Genomic DNA, 24,500 nt, shown 5'->3' with positions numbered 1-24,500 from the left:
GGAAGTACTTATGTTTACGTTTTTGTCCTCATGGAAAATACAATAACTGCCATATGTTGCCTAGACAAAGGTGTGTGTGTTTGTGTGTGTGTGTGTATGTGTATGTGTGTGTGTGGTAATGTATATAGCAACAAGAGGGTTGTTTTCTTGTGGTAAAGAATCAGGGAGGTTTAACAGTGGTCCCATCAGGAGCAGACGTCCTCATGGAAAAAGTTGAACAAACTATCAAAACAAAAAAAACTAACAAACGCATGAATCAAAACAAACAGCAGAAATTAAATGAGAGGGTAATGAAGAGCATTGTGTTCATAACATCACACATCCCTAACTGAACCTGTGTAAACTATCAAACAAAATGGTGCACAAGAGAGCTGCAAAATTAAAGTCACATAAACAACTTGCCGAGAGAAAAACATACCCTAACAAACGCACACACACACACATATCATCCTGTGTTCAAATGCCATTCAGTTGTACCCAAGCTTTAAGTTTATGCATCTAGAGGAAAACATGTCCACACAAACAGGAGGCGATTTTGCTCTGAGCCATCCATACACATAAGCCTAATCAACATCATCTCCACTCATTCACAAGAGCCCAATCAAGATGCACTCATGGCGATTAGCACCTTCCTGTTCTCCTTTTGTTTTGTTTTTTCCTGTTTATTCTAATCATTTGTGCCACTTCAGGTAAAGGCAAACAGCAGGCCAAAACATTAGTTTCCTGTTGATCCCATTACAGGGAAGAGGATCACAGATCACAGCATGGTGAGTTCAAAGATGTGGGCGTACTCAAACAGTAGCTGGCTCTAAAAACAATGCCTGTGCCTTTTCTAGGAAGTTAGTGAAAATCATCATATACCTTTAAAAAGAACAGCCGTCTAAGCATATGCCTGTGCATAATTTATTCATCTGTAAGCAAGGTCAGTGCTACATGAAAAGATTCTTCCTGCACCTTCTTGAAGCCAAGAATGGATATCCTGGGTCCAAATATGTATGGACACTATTGTGAGCAATCAACTGCATTGTTCCTAATGAAAACAAAAGTTATTGTTAGTTCAGTTACTGAAAACAGAACTTGTAGTGTGGGAAATGAATTCAATTATTTTTTTTACTGCACTTATAATACAGAATGTAAATAAAAGTAAAGCCTGGGTTACTTCTGTTGACCGAATGGGCTGGACAGGATTGGGATTACTTTTGGTTTCATCTAGAAAAGTCCACAAAGAATAAAGTTGAACAAATATCCTGTTAATCACTACTGAGGATGAGTTCACTTCCTGTTTGGCAAAGGAGAGTCAAGTTGAACTTGAAAGAGCTCAAACTCAAGCATTTATGTAATTATCTCAATCATCTCAAAGAAATACCATGTGATTCATTCACATACAACTGTTTTTTCTTGATTTTAAGTGACAGTAGACTGACTCAAATTACAACAGAGAAAGTAAATAAGAACCTTCAAACTCAATCTCCTGCTGGTAAAAACTGGGGGTGGGGGGAGTGAATTAACAATGTTTTCTCTACCCTCAGCATCTATGGCTTAAGTGGCATCTAACCCTCAACTATTCCCTGGGTACGGCAGTTGAAGTGGCTGCCCACTGCTTCGTGTGTGTGTGTGTGTGTGTGTGTGTGTGTGTGTGTCCAATTAAATTCAAAAGACTTTATTTGTCCCTGAGGGACAATTTGCACAGTCCTGTAGAGTAGTAGTAAAAACATGGCACACAGATATACTGTACATATAAATATAAATAGTATATACATATGCTGTACAAATATAAATATGTATGTAAATTCATAAATATGCTGGAAATGCATATTATGCTAATTGCTCTGTGCTCCTGTTGTGTGTTAATGTATGGGTGCAGGGTCCTATAGCTTTCCTCTGGGCTTTAATAATGCATTTAACTGACACAAACCAAAATATTTGTTTTTACATATTTTTTCAAACAAAATATTTAAAACAACACGGTTTAAAACAGCTCTCCTGTAACTGAAAGGGCCGCAGAGCTGGCTGAGCAGCAGGGCAGCGCCGTACTCCACGGTGTGCTCCACGGTGCCCGGTGAGGCTCACATCACCCGAGTATCAGCCGTCTAGCAGCGGCTCATGTGTGAGTGACAGCGGCGGTTATGTGAACCAACCGTCTGCAGCCGCGCACACACACACAGACCTCATCATGTCAATCAACTCCCAGAGAACACACCAGTATGGCACTGAAGTCAGACTAGAGCCGACGAGGGGGTAGGGGGTAGCTGGAAGGTGAGAGAAAGAGAGAGATAGAGAGAGAGTGAGAGAAAGAGAGAGAGAGGGAGGGTGTGTGTGTGTGTGTGAGAGAGAAATAGAGGGAGAGGTACAGGTAGGTAGAGAAAGAGATGGATGTAGAGAAAAGGAGTGAGATGAGTAGAGGAAGACAGACAGGCTGGTCTACACAGAGAGATGGACAGAGAGGCCAATGTGTCAAAAGAAAAAACAGTAGTAGAGAGAGAGGAGGGTGGAGAGGGGGTCATAACTCTGTGCTCAGCATCTCTCCCTCCCTCTCTCTCTCCCTCCCTCTCTCCCTCTTTCTCTCTCTCTTTCTCACACACACACACACACACACACACACATTAGTATTAGTATTCCTGGGCAGTGCTGTGCGCTCAAGGTTACAGGGAGTCTAAATTGCTGAGGTTAAAAAAATCTTTCCTGATTAGCATTTGTGGGTAAAGCCTCAGTAATCTTATTCACACTTCTCCCTCTCCCTCTGACTTCTTGGCCTCATTTTCCCATTCTTTAGAGCGCACAGGGTCGCGACCTCATTTTCTACGCATTTCTCGGTCAAATCTGCTTACTGTGCACTACGTGAGAGAATAGGGGACTTCAATTAAACTGGGAGGTTTCAAAAAATAATATTGAAAAAATCTATAACAATAAGTTAGTTGATAATTAAAATCTATTTTGAGTCTGAAAGTGTTTTTGGTGATTTCATATCTGAGCGTTGGTGAGGTTATCTTTGTGCCATAATTCATGTTATGCCAACACTGAAACACACACACACACACACACACACACACACACACACACACACACTGAGGTGCTGTTCAGATGTCACACCAGCATGCAACTTTTCCAATTTAGGCCACTGCTTTATTGTGAGATCACCTCATTCCAGTATTGGCAGTATTGGTTATCTCACCTATGCCTGAGCTGATGTCACCATTCTCTGACTCTGCTCCATGGTTACCGCTGCCGTGGAAACCACCCATCGCCTCCAGTTTAATCTTCTTCACCTTCAGGGCCTCTGCGAGTGAGGCCGCCGTAAGGCCTGGAGACACACACACAGACAGCTCAATTAGCTTCAGTAATGACCTACTGATTAATATACAAGCACGTTACTCACTTGGAAACATGTTATTCTCTTGGATAGAACATTGCATATGATTTACTTTTTGAAGTATCTTTCCATTCAACTGATTATGTATCTTTGTGAGACGATACTATTTTCCATATGTGTCTTGAAGAGGTGTCCTCCTCATACAAAGACTAGCCTCTAACATCGATAGCACAAAGAGTTCCAGAAGTTTCCTGGAACTGAGAGGTGAGACATTTCCGCACTGCTCCGACATATAAAATAATCATGGCAAGTCTATTAATATCCAATAGCACTGTCAGCCAAGTAGTCTTACATCACTGTAACCTCTGTGCACTGTCACACTGTCACTCTCACACACACACACACACACACACCTTCACCTGTCTAAGATAACAGGCCTATTCCAGCGCTAGCTAACAGGCTTCCTCTTCCCATGTCTCATAATTTAATTAGGGCTAGATTAGACCTGCATCAGTGCCCAGGGTTTGCCTGCAAGCCCTCCCAGACTAGCACTGCCACAAGAGAGAGAGAGAGAGAGAGAGAGAAAATGTTGATGTGTGTGTTTGATATACTATTTGTTTGGATTTATTGCCCAATATGCAATGACTGCTGTTGTTATGCGAATAACACGTTGTACTTTGCATGTTAAATTTGATAGTGTGGGCCTGAGAGTGTGGTAGAGAGAGAGAGAGAGAGAGGTCAGTCTCAAGCCAGTCCCAGACTCCATGGGCCTCACAAAACAAAGTCGACGTGGCAAATGTTTCATGGCAACCATTTGGCCATGTGTCACTGTGTGTGTGTGTGTGTGTGTGTGTGTGTGTGTGTGTGTGTGTGTGTGTGTGTGTGTGTGTGTGTGTGTGTGTGTGTGTGTGAGAAGAAAAACCGCGAGAGCGGGAATGAAAGCTATAGCCCACAAGGACCTTTCAGCTACTGAAGAGGATATCAAAGAGATTCTCACTTTCTTTCTTTCTTTCATTCTTCCTCTGTCACTCTTTTCTCTCCCTCCCTTCCTCCCTCTCTCTCAGTCTCTGTCTCTCTCTTTCCCTCCCAAGTGGCCTTTCTCATCTTCACAGCTGAAACTGACAGTGTGACCTCTACGCAAGATGAAAAAGAGACTGTGCCTGCTTGCACATTTGAGTGTGTGTGTGTGTGTGTGTGTGTGTGTGTGTGTGTGTATGTGTGTGTGTGTGTGTGAGAGAGAGAGAGAGAGAGAGAGAGAGAGGGAGGGAGAGAGTGTGTATGTGTGCCTCTTGCAGTCACACACTTCTAAAGGGGCTGCTTGCTTTTGAAGGACTGCAAATAGGACTAATAGAGGTGGAGAGAAAGAACTGAAGAGAAAGACTGCACTCAATTTGGCGCACACACACACACACACACACACACACACACACACACACACACACACACACACACTCACACACACACACACACACACACACACACACACACACACAGAGTACAAAGGAGAGGAGTGAACTGACACTACAGCAGTACCATTGAGTGTGTGTGTAACACAGCATGTGTGTGTCTGACTGACTGACTGTGAGTGTGTGCATGTGTGTGTGTGTGTGTGTGTGTGTACGTGTGTGTGTGTGTGTGTGTGTGAAAGACAGACCTCTGCGCCAGATGAAAAAGAGACTGTGCCTGCTTGCATATTTGAGTGTCAGTGTGTGTGTGAGAAAGAGAAAAAGAGATAGAGATAAAGAGAGAGAGAGAGGGAGAGCAAGTGTGAGTGTGTGTGTGTGTGTGTGTGTGTGTGTGTGTGTGTGTGTGTGTGTGTGTGTGTGTGTGTGATATAACTCATCACCTGCATGAGGTATGATTCCTGAGGACATGAGTCCGGACAGGGAGCTGGGCAGGACGTGGGGGCTGTCGGGGCCGCTGGCGCTCTGGGTGCGCTTGGGGGGCCGGCCCGGTCTGGAGCTACACAGAGAAAACAGCAACACGGCGGTCAGTACAGGCAGCGCACCACTCTGGTCACAAGCAGCTACACTACACGACCTCAAGCGCAACACAGCTGAACTTCAGCACGACAAAAGATTAAACTCAACACAAATTCATACACAGTATATTGAGAACCGCAGTAGCATTGGCGCTTGTCAACTGGTCCACGCGGGTTCGATTCATAACACACATAAGCACAAGTCCATTTGGATAAAAGCTTCTGCTAAATACCAGTGATCTTTATATCCTGTTCTGTGCCCACAGTATGCTGCTATGAAGTGCAGTGTATGGTGCAGGATAGAGTATGTGAGTGTAGCCAAAATGAATCACTTCTTACTTATCAGCGTATCATGTGACACTTCTTCTGTAGTGACAGATAAATACCAAAGTGTAACAGATCACCTGCACTTAACATAAGTGTGTAAGACAGTGCATAATGTGATTCTTTCTCCCTATGGTGATTCACTGTACATCCCAGAGCACAGACAGGTAGGCCGTATATATAAACCACACCAGGGGCTTCTCGTATGGAGCATAAATCACATCATGCAAATCTTGCAAAACGCTGAGCACAGCATATCACACAGCAGACCATCACTCATGCAGAACACACACACACACACACACGAGACAACTCTAGACACTTTCTCTCCATGATTCAGATAAGTTATATACCTGAACACAGCTGGGCGTCGCACATGTTGGAGTGTCAAACAGAAATACACCATCTGAATCTTTTTCTCCCATGTGCATATTTCATTTACATAGTCAGACCTCTGCAGCTAACCTCAGAAGTGGACAGGCTGCATGGGTTCCCCTTAAGATCACCAGAGATACTTTGATATAATTAAGGACTTCAGAGAATGTGAAATCATCCAGACGTTGTCAAGACACCAGGTAGCTGCTTTCGGCCACTGCTGCATATGTCTCTGTTGTGCCATCACATAGGACAGGGACATGGATGAAATGCCAGACTCTATGACCGTGGGTATGCCCTTGGTTTTCTGACACTACACTATTATACATGCTGTACAGCTTTCTGTACACAATACATGCCGCTATTCTAAGGCACCTGTACTGCACATCAATACCTGCTCACCACAGAGGAGCTATACTATTGACAAGCCTGTTGGGTTGTATATAGTATGCAATACAACTCTCTGCCTCTCTGTCTGTAATTAGATCAGGCGTTGGGCTCTCCACCCGCCCTGTATGAGGCCTTAGCGTGTTTTTTGCTGGTGCATAATGAATAATGCATAAGGCTGCTCTGTAACCTGTCCCAGCACATTCATGCTCCACAGACATTCTGAAGACACTTAGTGACACACGATAAGATCAGATGCATGGCAATAGGCCAGTGGCAAAACAAAAACATTTAACACAAGTGCTTGCGCACGCACATGCACGCACGCACGCACGCACGCACACACACACACAAACACACACACACACATTCATTCCAACCACACACTCATTCCAACCACACAATGTCAAATGTCATAAGTGCCCTTCATGTAGAATCGTCCAACATTCCAAAGACTTTGACAGTATCTCTTGCTTCATGCATATATCTACATTTACATTGAAATTCATTAATTTAGTTGACGCTTTTATCCAAAGTAATTTACCAATGAGGGCTGACATTCAAGGTACGTTGCAAAAGGATTCCTTAGACTACGTAACAATAAATACTGATGAACCAACAAGACAAGCAGAGCATTACAGTGCAGACGTTGAAGTAGCCGTCAGAAGAGTAATCAAAAGAGATGGTCACAGATAAAAGAGAACAGAAGGTGACACACACACACACACACACCTCACAATTGGGAACTTTGATTGCTCTCTATCCAGAGCACACATTAGAAGTTATTTAGGGCTTCAGATACTTGATCTCCAAGTGAGGAAGTGAAAATATTCCAAGCGCTGGCACTTGACGGCACACTGGCCCATAGCATCTGCGCTCCGTGTGTCATGAGTCCAGGCCAGGCCAGAAGACCGCCAGTGACATTTAATAGATTTGCTAAATCTCTTCCCATTCCCAATATGGAAGCCTTTTTTTATCCCAGTTTTTTCTACACTGTGTTCACTGGCAGGAGGCTCTTTGACACACAGTTCTGCTGAGAAGTGTGGACAGGAGCACTAAAGCAATGACACACTATACACATACACACACACACACACACACACACACACACACACACACACACACACACACACACACACACACACACACACACACACACTCTCTATCTCTCTCTCTCTCTCTCACACACACACACATATACAACACTCACATACACACACGCACACACACTACCCTCAGAAAAGCGCCAATCATCCCTCATAAAATATTAACTCCCCACCACTTGGCTTTTTGAAATACCACCCCATCCTCTCTCTCTCTCTAATTGTTGTGTGTCTTTATCTGTGTGCTGCAGAGTGTAAATAAATGGGCAGAAAGGGGTTTTATATGGTGATGGGTGACCTTTTTAAACAGCAGGGGATTAGCTCCTGTTCCGCTGCCTTCTCCCTGCGCTGGCAGGCAGCAGCCAGGGGTGGTACGGGGAGGTGGGTGGGTGGGGGTGGTTCCAGTGTGTGTGTGTGTGTGTGTGTGTGTGTGTGTGTGTGTATCAGTGGATGGTAGTGGTGGCTTGCATTTCCCTGACTGGGAGGGTGGCATGTGTTTACAGTTGTCCACAAATGTCTGCTATACATACTACTGGCTACACACACAGACACACACACACACACTGGAGCTAATGCACACACACTAATGGCCACACACACACACACACACACGTGGCCTACTGTATAGCACTTCGGACTTGTAACCTGAGGGTTGCCGGTTCGACCCCCGACCAGTAGGCACGGCTAAAGTGCCCTTAAGCAAGGTTGTAACCCCTCACTGCTCCCCGAGCGCCGCTGTTGATGCAGGCAGCTCACTGCGCCGGGATTAGTGTGTGCTTCACCTCACTGTGTGTACATGGTGTGCTGTGTGTGTTTCACTAATTCACGGATTGGGATAAATGCAGAGACCAAATTTCCCTCACGGGATCAAAAGAGTATATATACTTATATACTTACACACACACACACACACACACACACACACACACACACACAGAGGAGCTAATGCACTGGTTCTAAATGTAGAGGGTTAACTGTATGTCCCGATGCTGCCTCATCCTTAAACACCTGGTGCTTCCCATCACCACTATATTGGACTGGCCCTTTTGTTTTCAAAGCGCCTGCTTGGCCCTTGTGTGTTTTTTCCCTGAGACAGATCTTAACATGGTCCGCATGTGAATGTGCGTTTGTGTGTGAGCTCAGAAGAATGGCTGACTGCTTATCAGATCCAGGTGTGTGTGTGTCCACATTGTGCCTTCTGTCATCACCTTCATACAGGCAAACAATCAGTAGCAACGAGAACAGCTGCATCCTGAGAGCACACACACACACACACACACACACACACACACACACACACACACACACACACACACACACACACACACACACACACACAAACAAGTTACACATGTTTCAAATGAAACATATAACCTATAGACACAGTAACAACATCACACCCACTATTAAATATAGTCACATATTAACAGTATATCATCATGCAGACATTAACAAGCACACACACACACACACACACACACACACACCACACACACACACACACACACACACACACACACACACACACACACACACACACACACACACCACATGCACACGCACACACACATGCACACAGACACACACACACACACACACACACACATTTTCATTACACAACAGTAAAATAGGCAGTAATAAGCACAACTCCCAACTTAGAACTAGACTCCCTCATTCCGACTCACACAGCAAGACTTCTGGAACTATCCCACACAGAATGTGTGTGTTCTAATTAAACTGAAGCTGGAGAAATCTGATAGAGGTGTGTGTGTGTGTGTGTGTGTGTGTGTGTGTGTGAGAGAGAGAGAGAGAGAGAGAGAAAGAAAGAGAGAGAGAGAGAGAGAGAGAGAGAGAATGTGTGTGGGGGAGAGAGAGAGATGAGCTGATGAGATTTTATTTTCTATTTTATTTCTCTTTATTATTTATTAATTGCTCTACCTTTGGTCTACAAAATGGATCAGACCTTATCTCTGAAATTGCCCTGGAAACTTCATCTTCCTGACAAGATAACCGTGGATACTGAGCACAAGTATTTTAAACAAGTATTTAAAGGGGAAAATGAAGGGGAAGAGAGAGAAATGTAAGAGAAAGAGAGAGAAATAGAGGGACAGGGAGAGAGAGAGAGAGATGCAACTTACAACTCAGGGTGCCTTTGAGGACATTTAATTAAAATCTAATCCTGCATTCATTAAGGCTCACATAAATTAAGCTGTCATTCATAAGATTTATGGATTCTCATTTGCATACTGCATACAATTCATCAATTACTGGGGTATGAAAAGGGGCACCGCTCCCCAAGGGATGCCCACTGCCCAGCCAACAGGAGAAGGAAAGAGAGAGAGAAAGAGAGAGAGAAAAGGGGGGGATTGACAGAGAAAAACACAGAGCGGGGGAGGGGAGGGAGAGAGAGAGAGGAGGGGTTGTAGGCTGTCAAACGGCTCTTGATTTATCTAATTCTCCTCCAATCCTCTGACAAGATTGTCCGACTATCCTGCCACACTTCTCTATTATTCTCTCCATCTGTCTGGGGGTGTCTCTGTGTGTGTTGGGGGTGGGGGGTAAGGGCAGGTTGGATCATGCCAGCCATGGAGGCTGGGCTTTATTTCAGCTCTGACTTTTGCTCTGTTTTCACAATGGCCTGGCCCACGGCCCTATGGGTAATTCTCACCCTCACAATCAAGACGAAAGTTCCATGATGAAAAAAAGACCTCAGACAGGCGGGCAGGTGGGCGGACAGGCAGCGCTGCTCTAAGCCTCCCGCTCCACCAGCTGAGAGCTTCTGACCGCTCACTCCCCAGAGCGACCGCTGGCTATTTACACTAGGCCCTTCAGCTGCCATTACACTGCACTACATTTTAATTATGCTTATTATGCTTTTATGTTCATTGGGGACTGAACGTGGCTGTGACCTTGGTGTTACCGGCTACTTTGGCGTCTTGGTCCAGTGTTTCAGCCAGCGACGGGCCGGCTGCTCGTACACACACACCTCAGATGACTAACGAGGAAGAGGCGAGGCAATGAGAGGAAAGCAAACAAACAGATGGGGGGATAAATGGACACCCTCAGATGGGAGGCAAATGAAGTGGCATCTAATCAGGACCGGGCCACCTGACTGGAACTACAATCAGCTCCACTAACACTCCGCTACAACACACACACACACACACACACACACACACACACACACACACACACACACAAACACTCGTCCACACATCACACACACACAATGAAACTCTCTTTCTTGCACTGCCTATCTCTGTATTAAACACACACACACACACACACACACACACACACACACACACAGAGAGAGAGAGAGAGAGAGAGAGAGAGAGTTCATTTGTCAGAAAAAATAATAGTTCCAATTTTTGTTTGCTTACATAATGCCCCGAGTCAGCTGAAAGTCAAGTTAAGTCACTTTTAAGTCCTTACTCAGGGATGGGGAAAGGTGTTTTGCGCTCCTTCTCCAGCTACTGCGGACCCACCTGACCCCAGCACTGGATGTCTGGAACACCTCAGTGTGTATTTAACAGAAGCCTGGACGGAGGTTTGATGATGAAACGTTGACTGTGCTGTGCATGTGTCTCTGTGGGAGGATGACAGATGGATAAAGATTCCTCCTACTCTGGTCTAGTATGGTTAGTCCAAAGAAATCATGGCCTAGATTAGAACACTTTCATTGTTATCATAGTCCAAAAACTGTCTTTTGGTATTTGTACATATCACAGAGCCGACTACACACACACACACACACACACACACACACACACACACACACACACACACACACACACACACACACACACAGGCTCTCCAGTGGTGTGTGCCAGAGGGGACAGCTGCGGTACCAGGTCGGCTGCTTCCACAGGTGGAGCAGGTGGAGCGTCCCTCCCCGAGGTGGCTAGGGTCAGCAGCTCCCCTAGGCTCGGCGCAGATCACATGGGCACTGGACTGGAAATCGCTTTGGATAAAAGCATCTGCTAAATAACAGGCCAATGCTAATGAGAGGGGCCCACAGGGCTGCCATTTAACCACATTTAATGCATTAAGACCATGAACCACCACCTGAACCACTTCAACAGGAAGCAAACACACCACAATTACAGAGGAACAAGCAACGTCTGAAGGTTTGTCTATATATAAACATCAGCATAAGTATATCTGTCTCAAAGCGTGACTAATGTCACTTACTGGAATTGCTGCCAGTGGTTATACAGTAGTGGTGTTGTAACTAGTACAGTGTATAATAGTTGGAGAGGAAATGTACTTCTTGTGTGTGTTTGCCTGTGTGTGCTGACATTTCCCCTCTAAACAAGAGCTGAGGATTGTGGGAGATTCCCAGGAGAGAGCCACGTGTGTCACTTCCCCCACTCTTGGAGCTGGTAGCTCACGGCACCCAGTAAACAACATATGTAGTGGGGGTATGAAGTGAGGGAGGCTGGGAGATCAGCAGGAGACATCCAGACCTTCACTCCTCAGAAACAGACATGGAAAACATCTTACAAGACGTTAGAAGGGGGCCGATTATTGTGTATGTGTGAGTGTGTGCGTGTGTGTAGATGTGTGTGTGTATGTTTGTGTGTGTGTGTGTGTGTGTGTGTGTGTGTGTGTGTGTGTGTGTGTGTGTGTGTGTATGTTTGTGTGTGTGTGTGTGTGTGTGTGTGTGTATGTGCATATGTCTGAGTGTGTATGTGTGTGCGTGGGTGGGCGGGCAAATATGGGAATGTCATTGAATGTGTTGAAGTGACATTGTGCCAAAGCTGGCATCTGACATTAACATGAATATGCAGGAGAGAGGGATAAACAAGATCAGAGGTGCAAAAAGAGCCTAAAAGGCATTCCTGAGGAGCACAGAGTGCTGTGTGTGTGTGTGTGTGTGTGTGTGTGTGTGTGTGTGTGTGTGTGTGTGTGTGTGTGTGTGTGTGTGTGTGTGTGTGTGTGTGTGTATGTGTGTGTGAAAGAGAGGGAGAGGAGAGAGAGAGAGACTGTGCTTGTGAGTGTGTGTGTGAAAGAGAATGAGAGAGAGAATATGTCTGTGCATGTGTGTGTGTGAGAGAGAGAGAGCATAAATAGATGAACAGGCATGCAACGTGTGTGTGTGTGTGTGTGTGTGTGTGTGTTTAAAAGACTGAGACAGACTGACATCATGCAAGCCAAAAGGAAAATGCCAGCGGTCAGGCTGATCAGCTCATGACTATAAATACCCGTTCGCTCTCATATCAGTCGGGTGCTAGAAGGTTAATTTGATAAACCTATTTCCACCTTTTAGTTCATGCTCCTATTTAACACGCTGTTATTATTGTCCCTCATTACGCTGTGAGCCAGCGGGGACATGACTGATGACATTCTGACTGCAGAGGGAGGGATAATGTGGGATTTCAATATTTTTTTCTGCTCTGACAGTTAAACTACTCCTCAACACAAGCAAAAGCTTGTGCTCTTGCAATGTGGTTACTCCATGTAACGGAGCTTTTTCATCTCTCTCTCTCTTACTCTCTCTCTTTCACTCTTTCACTCTCTCACACTCTCTCTCTCTTGCTCGCTCCTGGTCTCCAACAGGAAGCCACCTGCTTTAGATACTTGAGATACAGTGTTTTTTCCGGCGTCAACAGATTGCTCTACAATTAACAATTTCGGTCCACAGAGGCCGCTCACTCAAATTGGCTGCTGTGGTGGACATCGCAGCACTTACTGCTTTCTTTTACTAGTCAATTACAAAACTGCCCACACCGTTGTCCTGTTTACTCATCATTTGTTCTTTGTTCTCAAAGACAAAACTGTGTGCTTGCCAGCATCTCTTTCATATACTATAGAATAAGCTCTCTCTCCCTCTCGACCAATGCCCACACGGATCAAGTCTCCTCCCTGTTCTCACTGATTACATGACATCTGCTGAGGGAGAGGGAACACACCAGAAGTACTGACAGTGTTCATATTTATTACTCTGTCCTTCCCTCTCTCTCTCTCTCTCCCTCTCTCTCTCTCTCTGTTTCTTTTCAGTACTCAATGAAATAACTGCACCTCCTTTCATTCTGTTTCATGCTTGTTTTCTTCTTACTCTCTCCCTCTGAGAAAGTCAACATAAGAATTTTCAAGAAAACTATGTGCAGGGGTCAGTCTCTCTCACTCTCTCCCTTTCTCTCTCACTCTCTCCATTCTCCATCTCTACCAGGGTAAGGCAGACTGCTAAGACAGTTTACATGAAAAAGGGGAAAAAACCTTTCCTGTATGAACTTCATGGGAAAAAAACACAAATCATCTCATGAAGCTGAAGAAGTCTCTTCCTGTCCCCTGGTCAGTACAGCCTCAGATATGATCTCCACTGACCCTTTCCTTGGCCCATATCACTGCGGGCCATTCTCCCCCTCTGTTCTCTCGCTTTGTAGGACACATGCTTTCTCGTGAGTGCTCCCTTTGTGGGACGTACCCTCATCCGCGTCGTGCGTTCCCCCATATAGGCCATAATCTATGCCATGTTGTCAGCTTATATGGGTCATTTAGTGTCCCTGGGACAGCCATTCATTCTTTTGTCCTTGATTCAATGAAGGTTCGCCCCAAAATAGGTATTCTTCAACGCAGGCATATAAATCAGGAGTCTCTGAGCCTCTCTCCGAGGTGCTGGCAGATATGGGCCATGTATGCATCAAGGGGGTAGGGAGTCTATGTGTGTGAGTGAGTGTGTGTGTGTGTGTGTGTGTGTGTGTGTGTGTGTGTGTGTGTGTGTGTGTGTGGAGGGGGTTGTAGATGTGTGTCTATGTGTTTGTGTATGTTCAACCCTAATACTTTATTCTAGTCTCGCAGAAAGGCGACATGAGACCACAGGACTAAAATGATAGTAGTGAGTGAATTCTGACAGGTCAATGGGCCTGTAGATCCGTGTTTATGTAATAGTGTGCATGCATGTGTGTGTGTGTGTGTGTGTGTGTGTGTGTGTGTGTGTGTATGGCTTAATGCCATGAGCTGACTTTGCCAATGAAAGGGATCACTCAGCTAACTTCAATCTACCTTAATAACACACAGAGAAAGCCCACCGTTACAAGTAGGATCTGCAGGGAGAGCCACACTGCACTAACCATCACCATCAGGGACAGCGATATTCTCAACAATCACTTTCAGACAGACGGGTGGAGGGATACGATAGAGAGAGACAGAGTGGAGGGAGAGAAAAAGAGAAACTGAGAGAGAGGTTTCTTCAGCAGACTGCTTATGCACTCATTTACTGATGGAGCTCCTATAGCTGAGGACAAAATATATCAGTTTGAATACATCCCAGATATCAGTTACTCAGTAATACTGACATCTCAGTATTACAGTCATGCTGTGTGTGGTTAGAGTGGGAAAGAAGAGTCCTACTGTAGGACTGCCTGTAATAATGGACTAATGAGCCCCTTCCAGTCAGCTCAAGCCAAAGCTCAGGGCTCTTCCCTTGCGGTCACCAGGGTTACTGGTTAATTATTTCTCCTTTCTGCCTTTACTCTCAGTCTCTCTGAAATCAGGAACACACACGTCTGTTCCTGGAAAGCTTAGCTGTATGTGTGTGTGTGTGTGTGTCTGTGTGTGTGTGTGTGTGTGTGTGTGTGTGTGTGTGTTGTGTGTGTGTGTGTGTGTGTGTGTGTGTGTGTGTGTGTGTGTAACCTCCCCATCAGCTCATAACTCTTGTTCATAACCAAGTCCCACTGCTTTTTAAAGCCAAAAGGCCATTTAGCCTTTCCAAATGAAAACATGTACGCCTTCAAGTGTGTTTCCATGGCGTCCTATAAACAAAAAAACAAAGAGATGAGCTAAACATCCTGTCTTGTTTGAACAGATGCCTGCACGACTTTCATTCTCAACACAGTTAAACGCCTGTATATTTAATATGAGCTTTCAATTTAAAAGAAGCTAACTTGGCTTTAATGGGGTAATTGGGAAATAATATCACCAAACAAATTCTGATCCCATAATTGAGCTTTCAACAGTTCTTCATTTAAGCATTACACAGTGCTGACACAAGTCATATTCTAAACAGTAGTTTGCTTCAGAATCAATTTTGCCGTCTCATATTTAAGAGATTATCTTGCTGATATGAAGACATACTAAAAGACTCCAATGGGGAAAAAACAGGGCTCCAACTGAATATCCACATAGTATGTGCTCTCTCATATGGCCCAATTATCATCACTGGCTCTTCTTCATACCGGCAGTGGGGTAATCACAATTAACATACAGTACACGCATATATTAAGTATTTGGAGTGACAGTAATAATATATCTACATCGAAAACATGTTATGCTTTCATGTAATTCAAATATAATGTATGTGCCAAATCAAAAGAGGATCTTCTTTCTGGTTCATCATCTCTGCTTTGATCGCATAACATCTGCGTTACATGGACAATTCTGTGCCATCAAAATTCTATAATGCACAAAGCATCCACTGACATGCAGAACACACACACACACACACACACACACACACTTTCACCAGATTTGTGTATGTGATGCAGCGCCTGGCAGAACACAGAGGCTCCCTAAGGTGGAATTAATGAAAAACCTTTTCATGGAAAACTCATCAGCTTAAGAGGGGGGACCACTCCTGAGTGTGAGTGTTAGCATGTGTGTGTGTGTGTGTGTGTGTGTGTGTGTGTGTGTGTGTGTGTGTGTGTGTGTGTGCATACCAGTGTACCTGTGTGTACGTGTGAGAATGTGAAACCATGTTTATGTATGCCAACATGCAAGCATGTGTGTGTGTGTGTGTGTGTGTGTGTGTGTGTGTGTGTGTGTGTGTGTGGGTCAGAGCACATGACCTCTCATTTCATACTTTAATTAAAAACTCCCCCAGACGTCCTCCCTCCTTTCCTCTCCTCTGCCCCTCCTCCGCTCCGTGCCAACTCAGCTTCCTCTGGCCCCAGTCAAGTCTTAACACTGCCAGCCTGTGGCTCCTGTTTCCATGGACTACAATCTCTCTCTTTCTCTTTCTCTTTCTCTTTCTCTCTCTCTCTCTCTCTTTCTCTCTCTCTCAGACACACACGCACACGCACGCACGCACTTATGCACAAACACCACGACAGTTCAATCCAGTCGTACCCCTAGCACAAATGTACACTCAAACACACATAAGTCAAACCCCTACGCCATTCTTCAGATCTGCATTGAGAGCACAAAGCACTTGAGAAGCATTCTGCCTTCTCACATCACTATCATAGAGAACCATTACAACAGTATCAGATGTCAAAGCTTCAGCCGACACACACAAACACACACACTCCCCCCCAAGTGTGTGTGTGTGTGTGTGTGTGTGTGTGTGTGTGTGTGTGTGTGTGATGCTGTGATTCCAGTGGTCAGATAACACCATTTAGCATCTGTGTGAGGGTGTTGTGTGTAATGGCTGATACTGCAGGCAGGCAGGAAGCAGTGATCACAGTCGGAGTGAGAAAACACTCCAGCACACTTTAATGACATTGGAGAGGAGGGGGGAGAGGGGGGGCATGAGGAGGATTTGCTGGGGTTATGGGTGTGCCACCACTCACCTGCTGCACCATATCCACCAGATAATCCCCACGAGAGGCATGATTCATACAACACACACACACACATACACACACACAAATGTGAAACCATGTTTATGCCACCATGCAAGCATGTGTGTGTGTGTGTGTGTGTGTGTGTGTGTGTGTGTGTGTGTGTGTGTTTGCGGCCCCAAGTGCTTGTACACATGTATCCACACAGACAGCACTGATAATAACATATCAACACTAAAACAATATCAACAATAGAAACAAACACAACTAGCACTCAACACACATAATACTTGCTCACACATTTTCAGACACACACACTGTTTGATGTGGTCATGTTACCACGACACTGTCTTGAAGGTCAGAGAAGAGAGGTATCCTGACCACTCTCTCTCTCTCTCTGCTCTCTGTGTCTGTGTGTGTGTGTTTTTATGTGGAGAATATGTGTATTTAGTTGTCTATAAGGCCTCTTAGTCCTGGGTAACATATCACTCATCAGCTCATCTCTAACACTGTACTGCCTGAAGAAATGCATATGATGCATACAAACACACACAGGCACATACACACACACACACACACACACACACACACACACACATACACACACAGTAACTGTTCCACTGTGCAAGTTAGTTTTTTGCAAGTTAGCAATTTGCAGAATTTCATAAAAAAAGTGTTTTGAATTGGATTCACTGCACTATAAACTTACTTATACTAGATTTCTCTTCATTCCAACATCCAAGCACACATAGAGAAAAAAGCAAAGATGAAGCTGTGATGATGAAGATGATAGTGGTCATGGTGGTGGTGATGATGATAAGGATGATGATAAAGAATGGTAAAGTTAAGTGAGTTTAACTGCCATGGGGTTAATAAGAATAGTGACAAATCTGAGAGCCATGTGCTTTCATAGATTAGTCTGATCAGAAGGCTATGACATACACTGAGAGTCAGAGCAGCTCAGAGTTCTTCCGATAAATACTTGTGAGGTCCTAAGTGTGCGGAAAGCCTATGACTCAGAACACAGGTGAGGTCGCTTTTGGTATCTGGTATCTTACGGGATTGAGGAGATCTATGCCCGAAGTTGATTCATCATGAGTAATAGCCTACTTCTGATTTTGTGGCAGACGTGGCGCAATACAGCCATTTAATTCGACGCATCAGATTGCCAGCGAGGAAGACAAGCTCGCTGTGTTGGCCTATCGCCTGTCCTCTCAATTAAAGAAAGGAGATGAGAACAATACAACAGCCAGAACAGCTGCAGTAATTAAATAATCATATTACTTTAGAGGGAAAATGCTTAAAACTTTCCGCCTGGTCGTTTTCAATTTTCTGCTCGTTTGGACATGGCCGCATTCCGATTGCCAAACATCTCGTTGGCACATCAATCCTAATTAGGCAATCTGCAGATCGAGGGAGGGAGAGATGAGTGCTTTGCATAATTTAATAATAAACTCACACAGATACAAATTTCCAAACGCATTCATACAATTATCTCTCCCTCCTCCAGGCGAGAAATATTAATGTGATAAGAGCTATAATTCAGGAGATGTGCAGGAGAGCAAAATGGAGAAGAGCTACGAGCACCCTTTTAAAACTGCCGCTCTGGGCAATATGAGCAAAACAAAAAAATATGTGGAGAATCAATTTCCCCTCATGGGTGTATTAGACACAGCCGAGTGCGCGAGCGAGAATCGGTCTCCCCCAACCAGAGTCTCATCTGGTGGCCTGCAACTTGCAGGGCCGACGCAAAGTTCCTCTGACGGGTCTGTCGGTGGTCAATAACGTCCAGGGCACTTATTATTTCTGAATAAGTTTCCATTAGAATCAGAGCGAGAAATGGTCATAGGACGGTGATGCAATTTATTTTGGCATCGCTGCTTTCCAGGCCTGTATGCCTGTGTGTGTGTGTGTGTGTGGGGGGGGGTAAATGCACCTGCATTAGCTTGAACAGTATACTATCCCCTCTACGTCCATATTAACTTAAAACGCTGCTGAAGGCCTTTGGAATAACTGTCTCATTATGGTTATGTTTTAGTACTTGTAGTCGGACAGTCAGTGAGTAAAAGCCTTTAGGAAACTCGTTACATTTTCAAATGAATGAAACATGAAACTGTATCGCTGGCGCATTACCACAAGACACTATTTAGAAGTACTGATGTGCACTGCACTGAGCACGTAAATATTACAATTATGCAGACTCCGTCCCTTTGTCATTAACTATGATAAATACATGCTGCCGTGGTATATGTAATATATCTTAATTATCAAGTAGCAGACATCATAATATGTGCATAATGTCCTTATTTTCTTTCTGAAAGCAGCGGCCTTGTGTAAGTCAAGCAGTGGTGATCTCAAGTTAACATTTTTTTCACCCATCAACGAGGAAGTCTGGTCATAAACACACTGAACAGCACCAGGGAGACTACATGGGTTTCATCTTACCACATATCAAAGGATCTCGGCTGAGCCTCAAAAGCATGAGTGCTAACAGAAATATGATCAACAATATTGTTTTTCTTTATGGGCTGTAACTGGAGGAAGTGTCGGCATATCTTCTTTCATGAACAGGTGAGGCCCATCGTTTCAGTTTCAAACAGGTCGTGCACGGTTGTAAGATTTTTTTAAACTACATCCCATTTACTCCATTTTACCATAGTTTTCATTGTTTATATGTGAACATCTGGATTTGTTGCTATATGTGGAAGCTGACTTGCACCACTTCTGTTTCAAACTGTTTTCCCCCATTATAAATGTGTACAATAACTTCAAATGAAGTACATGATTGTCATCACTTCTTCAGTCTCACTTACAAGAAAACATGCATCTAGTTTATCACTGGCACTCACCTTGCGTTAGTGCAGTCATTGTAGAGAACCTCCAAGTCCTTTCTCGAGATAAGTTTGCAGCGGTTGACTCCAGGCTGGATGGCTCCAAGACCACGAAGAATTCGGACCTGCTCTACATTGCAGACCACCGGTGTTATGTCCAGCCTCTTGAGTTTGGTGTAGACGGTGTGAAGTCCCCCGACCAAGTGTTTCAGGAAGAGGTCAAATGCTTGTGGCAGACAGATGAGCTCCTTCCCGCTGACCGTGAAAGAGGCGAGCCGTGCGCCCATCACCTCCACCATACGGCACTCGTTGTTCTGCGGTGTGTTCTCAACTGGAGACGGTGTCGAATACACCGGTTTAGTCGGAATCGGGATCCCTGGACTGCCGGTGGGTAATAGCTCCGAGCGAAACAGGCTCTGTCCCGAAGTCACAACTGTTGGAGGAGCAGGGAGAGAGGAGGGGAGGAGGAGAAGACGACGCCGCAGTTGAAGAGTTACTGCCGGTGGAATTTGACATTTGCGGTGGATGCGTCAGGGAAGGCGAGGGCATCAGCGTTGTCGGTGTGGCCATGGTCTCGTCAATAGCCTCACGAACAAAAAGTTCAAAGTTTAAAGAAACTTACAGAGTACCTATATGTAACAACACGAGTCAGCCTTTGTTTAATGCGAGTTCAATTTGCAGGTGCTTGAAATAGAAAATAGCTATCTCGGACTGCGGCAGGACATGCGCTCGCGTACTTTGAGGACATCGATCCAAGGCTGATGATGTGTTGTAGACCAGGAAAAGATAGAGCCCCTCGCTCTCTTGGATTGCTGCTGAGACAGCGCGTGGAGGTGGAGCCACCGAGATGAAGACTTCAGAGGAGAGAGCGCGCACGTGTGTTCAGAGAATAAAATAGAGGGAAAGGAGCGCACTGGTGCAATTCGCAGCAACCACCACATTAAAGTGTTATCAGCATCAAACTACTAGTCCACAAGGAGACTGTTATGGAAATATATAGGCCTATCAACAAAATAAACATTGATTTTAATATTTGACAATAATAATAATAATAGGCTAATAGGCTAATGAGAAATCATTTTAAAATAATATTTTTTTTGCATGTTGCTCTCGAAGTGGGGTTGGTTATCATTAGCCTACATTGAGGTACAGTCGGTTTTAATCTACCATTTGTTTACTGATCCTATATTGTTATAAATAATATTTTTGTTTACAAGTGTTACTCCGTCCACCAATGGTTCTACAAATAGGCCTAAACAAACCAACAACTGCAATTAGGAGATAATCAGTGACTTTAATGGATGGACAGGTGCAATTTGAATGCAAGTCAAGATGGTAAATAAGAAGTCTTCAGTAGTTAATGTCACTGTGCACCTTCAATGTAGGCCAGTGATTAATTCACTTCCGCAGAGTTTGATGAAACAATATTGAAGGCAATTTAAATAAAGCTCATTTAAATGTCAGTGTTCATGGTTAGGGCTTTGCTATAATTGGCTATTTAATTAAAACAATTTTCATGGTCATTAATATAGCCCGCCTCTTGTAGTGCACTGACATATTTTAATTACATGGTATTAACAAAATTGATATGCTTTAGAAAGCATGGGGAACATTTGAATAAGAAATTATTAAGGCAATTAAGCACAGGCCCCTCGTTGACATTAAGAGTATCACAAAACACAATGAACTTTTTTTAAAGGACAAATAACTTTCGCAGTGTGAGGACATCCTTCAGGATTAGATGGCATTGGTGAACCAAACTTCATATAAGCTACGCAATTCCCTCAGAGACTCTCACTCTCGTGTGAAATTGCTTTGTATTGTTTTCGGTGCTGATGAACCCTGGCTTCAAGCAGACCTAGGCACAGCATATAGGCACACGCACAGATACACTGCCCTCTCTTGTGTAAAGTGAGAAGTGCGTGACGCGGACAGGTTTTATTTAACTATAAAACTATAGCCTACGTGTGTAAGTACCCAACACACAGCATCCATGTCAATTTATTTTGACTAAATAAATGAACTAACTTGTCTCGTCTCCATATGTCATGCATATATGCCGCGAAAATATATGCCGGCAAAAATAAAAATAATATGAAAACTCAAAGTCAACAACCACAACGGCGATTGCGCAGTTAGGACATTGGATATTTTGATTGCGTTTTTACGCACGCAGACGTGAACATATAGTGTTCGTGGGCTTGATACTGAGGAGTCAAGAGTGATGGCCACTGATGGAGATGACACAAACACCATGCCTGTGCATTCCTAACCCTCATTAACAGGCTTCTCCGGAGAGACAGGGCATTCATCTAAATTAATATTGTCAAAATTCTCTACACGCAGTCGCGACTGCTATCCATAATAATTAGCGAGAAGTCGTTCGTCTGTGCCGTTCCGGTCTGCTCTTAGGAGGTTGTCGGCTGGATTTAGTTTCTTTGTGACATTTTACACATTTCTGTCCTGTCAGCGGTGTCAGCAATCCTTGTTGTGTGATGACGTGGGAAGAAAAGCGTGGAGCACAATGGGAAAGAATCCAGTATAGGGCAAGGCCATGCATGCAACGCATTAGAGAGTGCTATAGCATATTAAAGTTTAAACAAACATTTTATAAAATGCTGTTGATGGGAGGGTATGTTATAATGCTGAGTGTTAATTGTAAATGGTGAATAGATATCAGACGTCAACAAGGAATGCCCCATGAGTATTAACAATGTAGAGCGCAGCTGTGCTTTTACCTAATTATGAATGTTTCTTGTTTTGACTGCCTTCCTCAAGAGGTTATCATATTAGTTGCTGTATTACTGCATTTTTACTACTAATAGTGCTCCTCCTTCAACAACCTCAGAACACTTACAGACAAGGCCACTACCTGACCTTGTAGCCATTGATCAGGCAGCAGCAATGCCTTCTCATTGTAATGTAAAAGGAACATTTGTTATGATGCACATCCAATGCTGGAACACATTCCCAATCAATGGGGTGACTCTCTCTCTCTCTCTCTGTGTGTGTCTGTGTGTGTGTGTGTGTGTGTCAGAGACAGAGGAGGGAGGGAGAGAGAGAGACAGATGTGCAGACACCTTTAGGTCATTACAATTAGACCTGGGTACTATATTAAAATAAAGATTTATGTTTATGGTTCTTACACATTTGTTGAAGGAAACTTACACTACCATCAATAAACATTAACATTAAAATGAACAGTTTATAGTAAAGTCATATGGCCTAAATTTGATATGCATCAAGATGTGACAATGTTGGTGATGAACCTGATTATCAATGGAGAGCTAGTGTTACCCACGGTCACTGATAAATTGTTCCCACTGTACTATAAACCCCTTTAAAGGCCCACAAGGTGATAACTCAATCACTGAGAGAAAGAGTCCACATTTGACTGTGCTTCTTCCAACACACACCTTCTATTGAGATGATGTTCTCTGATGGATTGGTCATGGCATTCCACAGAAGGCCTTGAGTAGACAACAAAGCTATTGCATAGTGCAATAACTCATGCTAGCTGAAATGTCATGTGGAAACATCTCCTTAAAATGGATGTTAGCTGATGCTTCGGGTACTTGAAAAGTGTGTGGAATTAAATTGGGACAGTGGACCTATTCATTAAATATAAATCGTGTTTGTTTTGTTCATTTGTATGTGTGCATGGAAGATAGAGAAAGAGATTCCCAGGGATAATGAGTGAAATCCTCTGAACCATTTCTCAGGATGACAAATTTCCAAAAAGCCTCCAGCATATTAATCACACATTTCTTTCATTCTTACTCATTCTACAAGGCACGCAATCTCCAAACGTACAGAAATAGAAAAAAAACAAGATATGCAAGGTTAGACAGAAAACAATCAGAATAGTCTATAGAAAATACAAGCTTTGAAGTACTAAGATATGACGTGCAGGCTGACCATTGCAGAATAGCTGGCCATGCCTACTTTATGCAGCTATTGCAAGAGAAGTTATTACTAAGATGTAATGTGACTTGTTAAAATGCAGTGGAGGTCCTGTCTTGAGATGCACAGAGTTCCTCCTGTAGTTGTCACACTAATGATCAAAGTCAAGAAGGAGGAAATATCTCTGGAGTAGCAGTAAGAAGGTTGAGATAGGGTTGTGGAAAAAAGTGAGAATTCACATACTTCTTTGAACACTTTTTCTATACACTTTCCAATATGGCTTTGTGTTCCTTAATTGGCTGAAATTAATCTTAGGGATGTCAATGTCTGATTTGCATTCATTAAAAGTCGACTAAAGAAGTTGAGTTTAATTCCAATCAAATTTGTTTAATTATGCATGGCAAGAGATTCCCTGAAGAGCTCAGAACTCAACTTCAGAAAAGACTGCCTCTTGTTTTTTCCACCAGTTGGTTGTTCAGGGGGTTGATGAAGTGTTAGAGAACGTTCCTGCCTGGTGCCTGGGAGGACACTTCTCAGGATCCTAATAAGTGTCTGCATCTCCTTGGACGATGATAACTTTTTTTTTTAAACGAGTGCCACAGGAGTCAAGCATCATTTGTGGTAAAATCTAATTTCTTGTTCTTTGTCCATACTAACTGGTCCTTTGTAGAGAGATGTGAGAAACATGAGAGATCACTACACTGTTTGTCTGATCACTCGTATGAAAATCTGCTGGTTGCTTTTAGTCTAAGAATGGGGCAATGCAATCAAAATCTATTATTG

The 24,500-nt window shown here is 43.9% G+C and overlaps 1 protein-coding gene across 1 annotated transcript in view; it reads right to left on the bottom strand.

The window, feature by feature from the left end:
- Positions 1-20,616, bottom strand: part of dachc (dachshund c) — a 38,269-nt gene extending 17,653 nt beyond the window's left edge. The window contains 4 exon segments of the mRNA XM_048235607.1: positions 3,173-3,301; positions 5,157-5,272; positions 19,833-20,273; positions 20,275-20,616. Coding sequence (XP_048091564.1) covers positions 3,173-3,301; positions 5,157-5,272; positions 19,833-20,273; positions 20,275-20,384 — 796 coding nt within the window. The 5' untranslated portion in view covers positions 20,385-20,616.
- Positions 20,617-24,500: the final 3,884 nt, after the last annotated feature.

Source organism: Alosa alosa, chromosome 23 (assembly GCF_017589495.1).
Source record: "Alosa alosa isolate M-15738 ecotype Scorff River chromosome 23, AALO_Geno_1.1, whole genome shotgun sequence".
NCBI classification, from domain to species: domain Eukaryota; kingdom Metazoa; phylum Chordata; class Actinopteri; order Clupeiformes; family Clupeidae; genus Alosa; species Alosa alosa.
The sequence above is the reverse complement of the archived record's forward strand: the minus strand, read 5'-3'. Positions and strand labels throughout refer to the sequence as shown.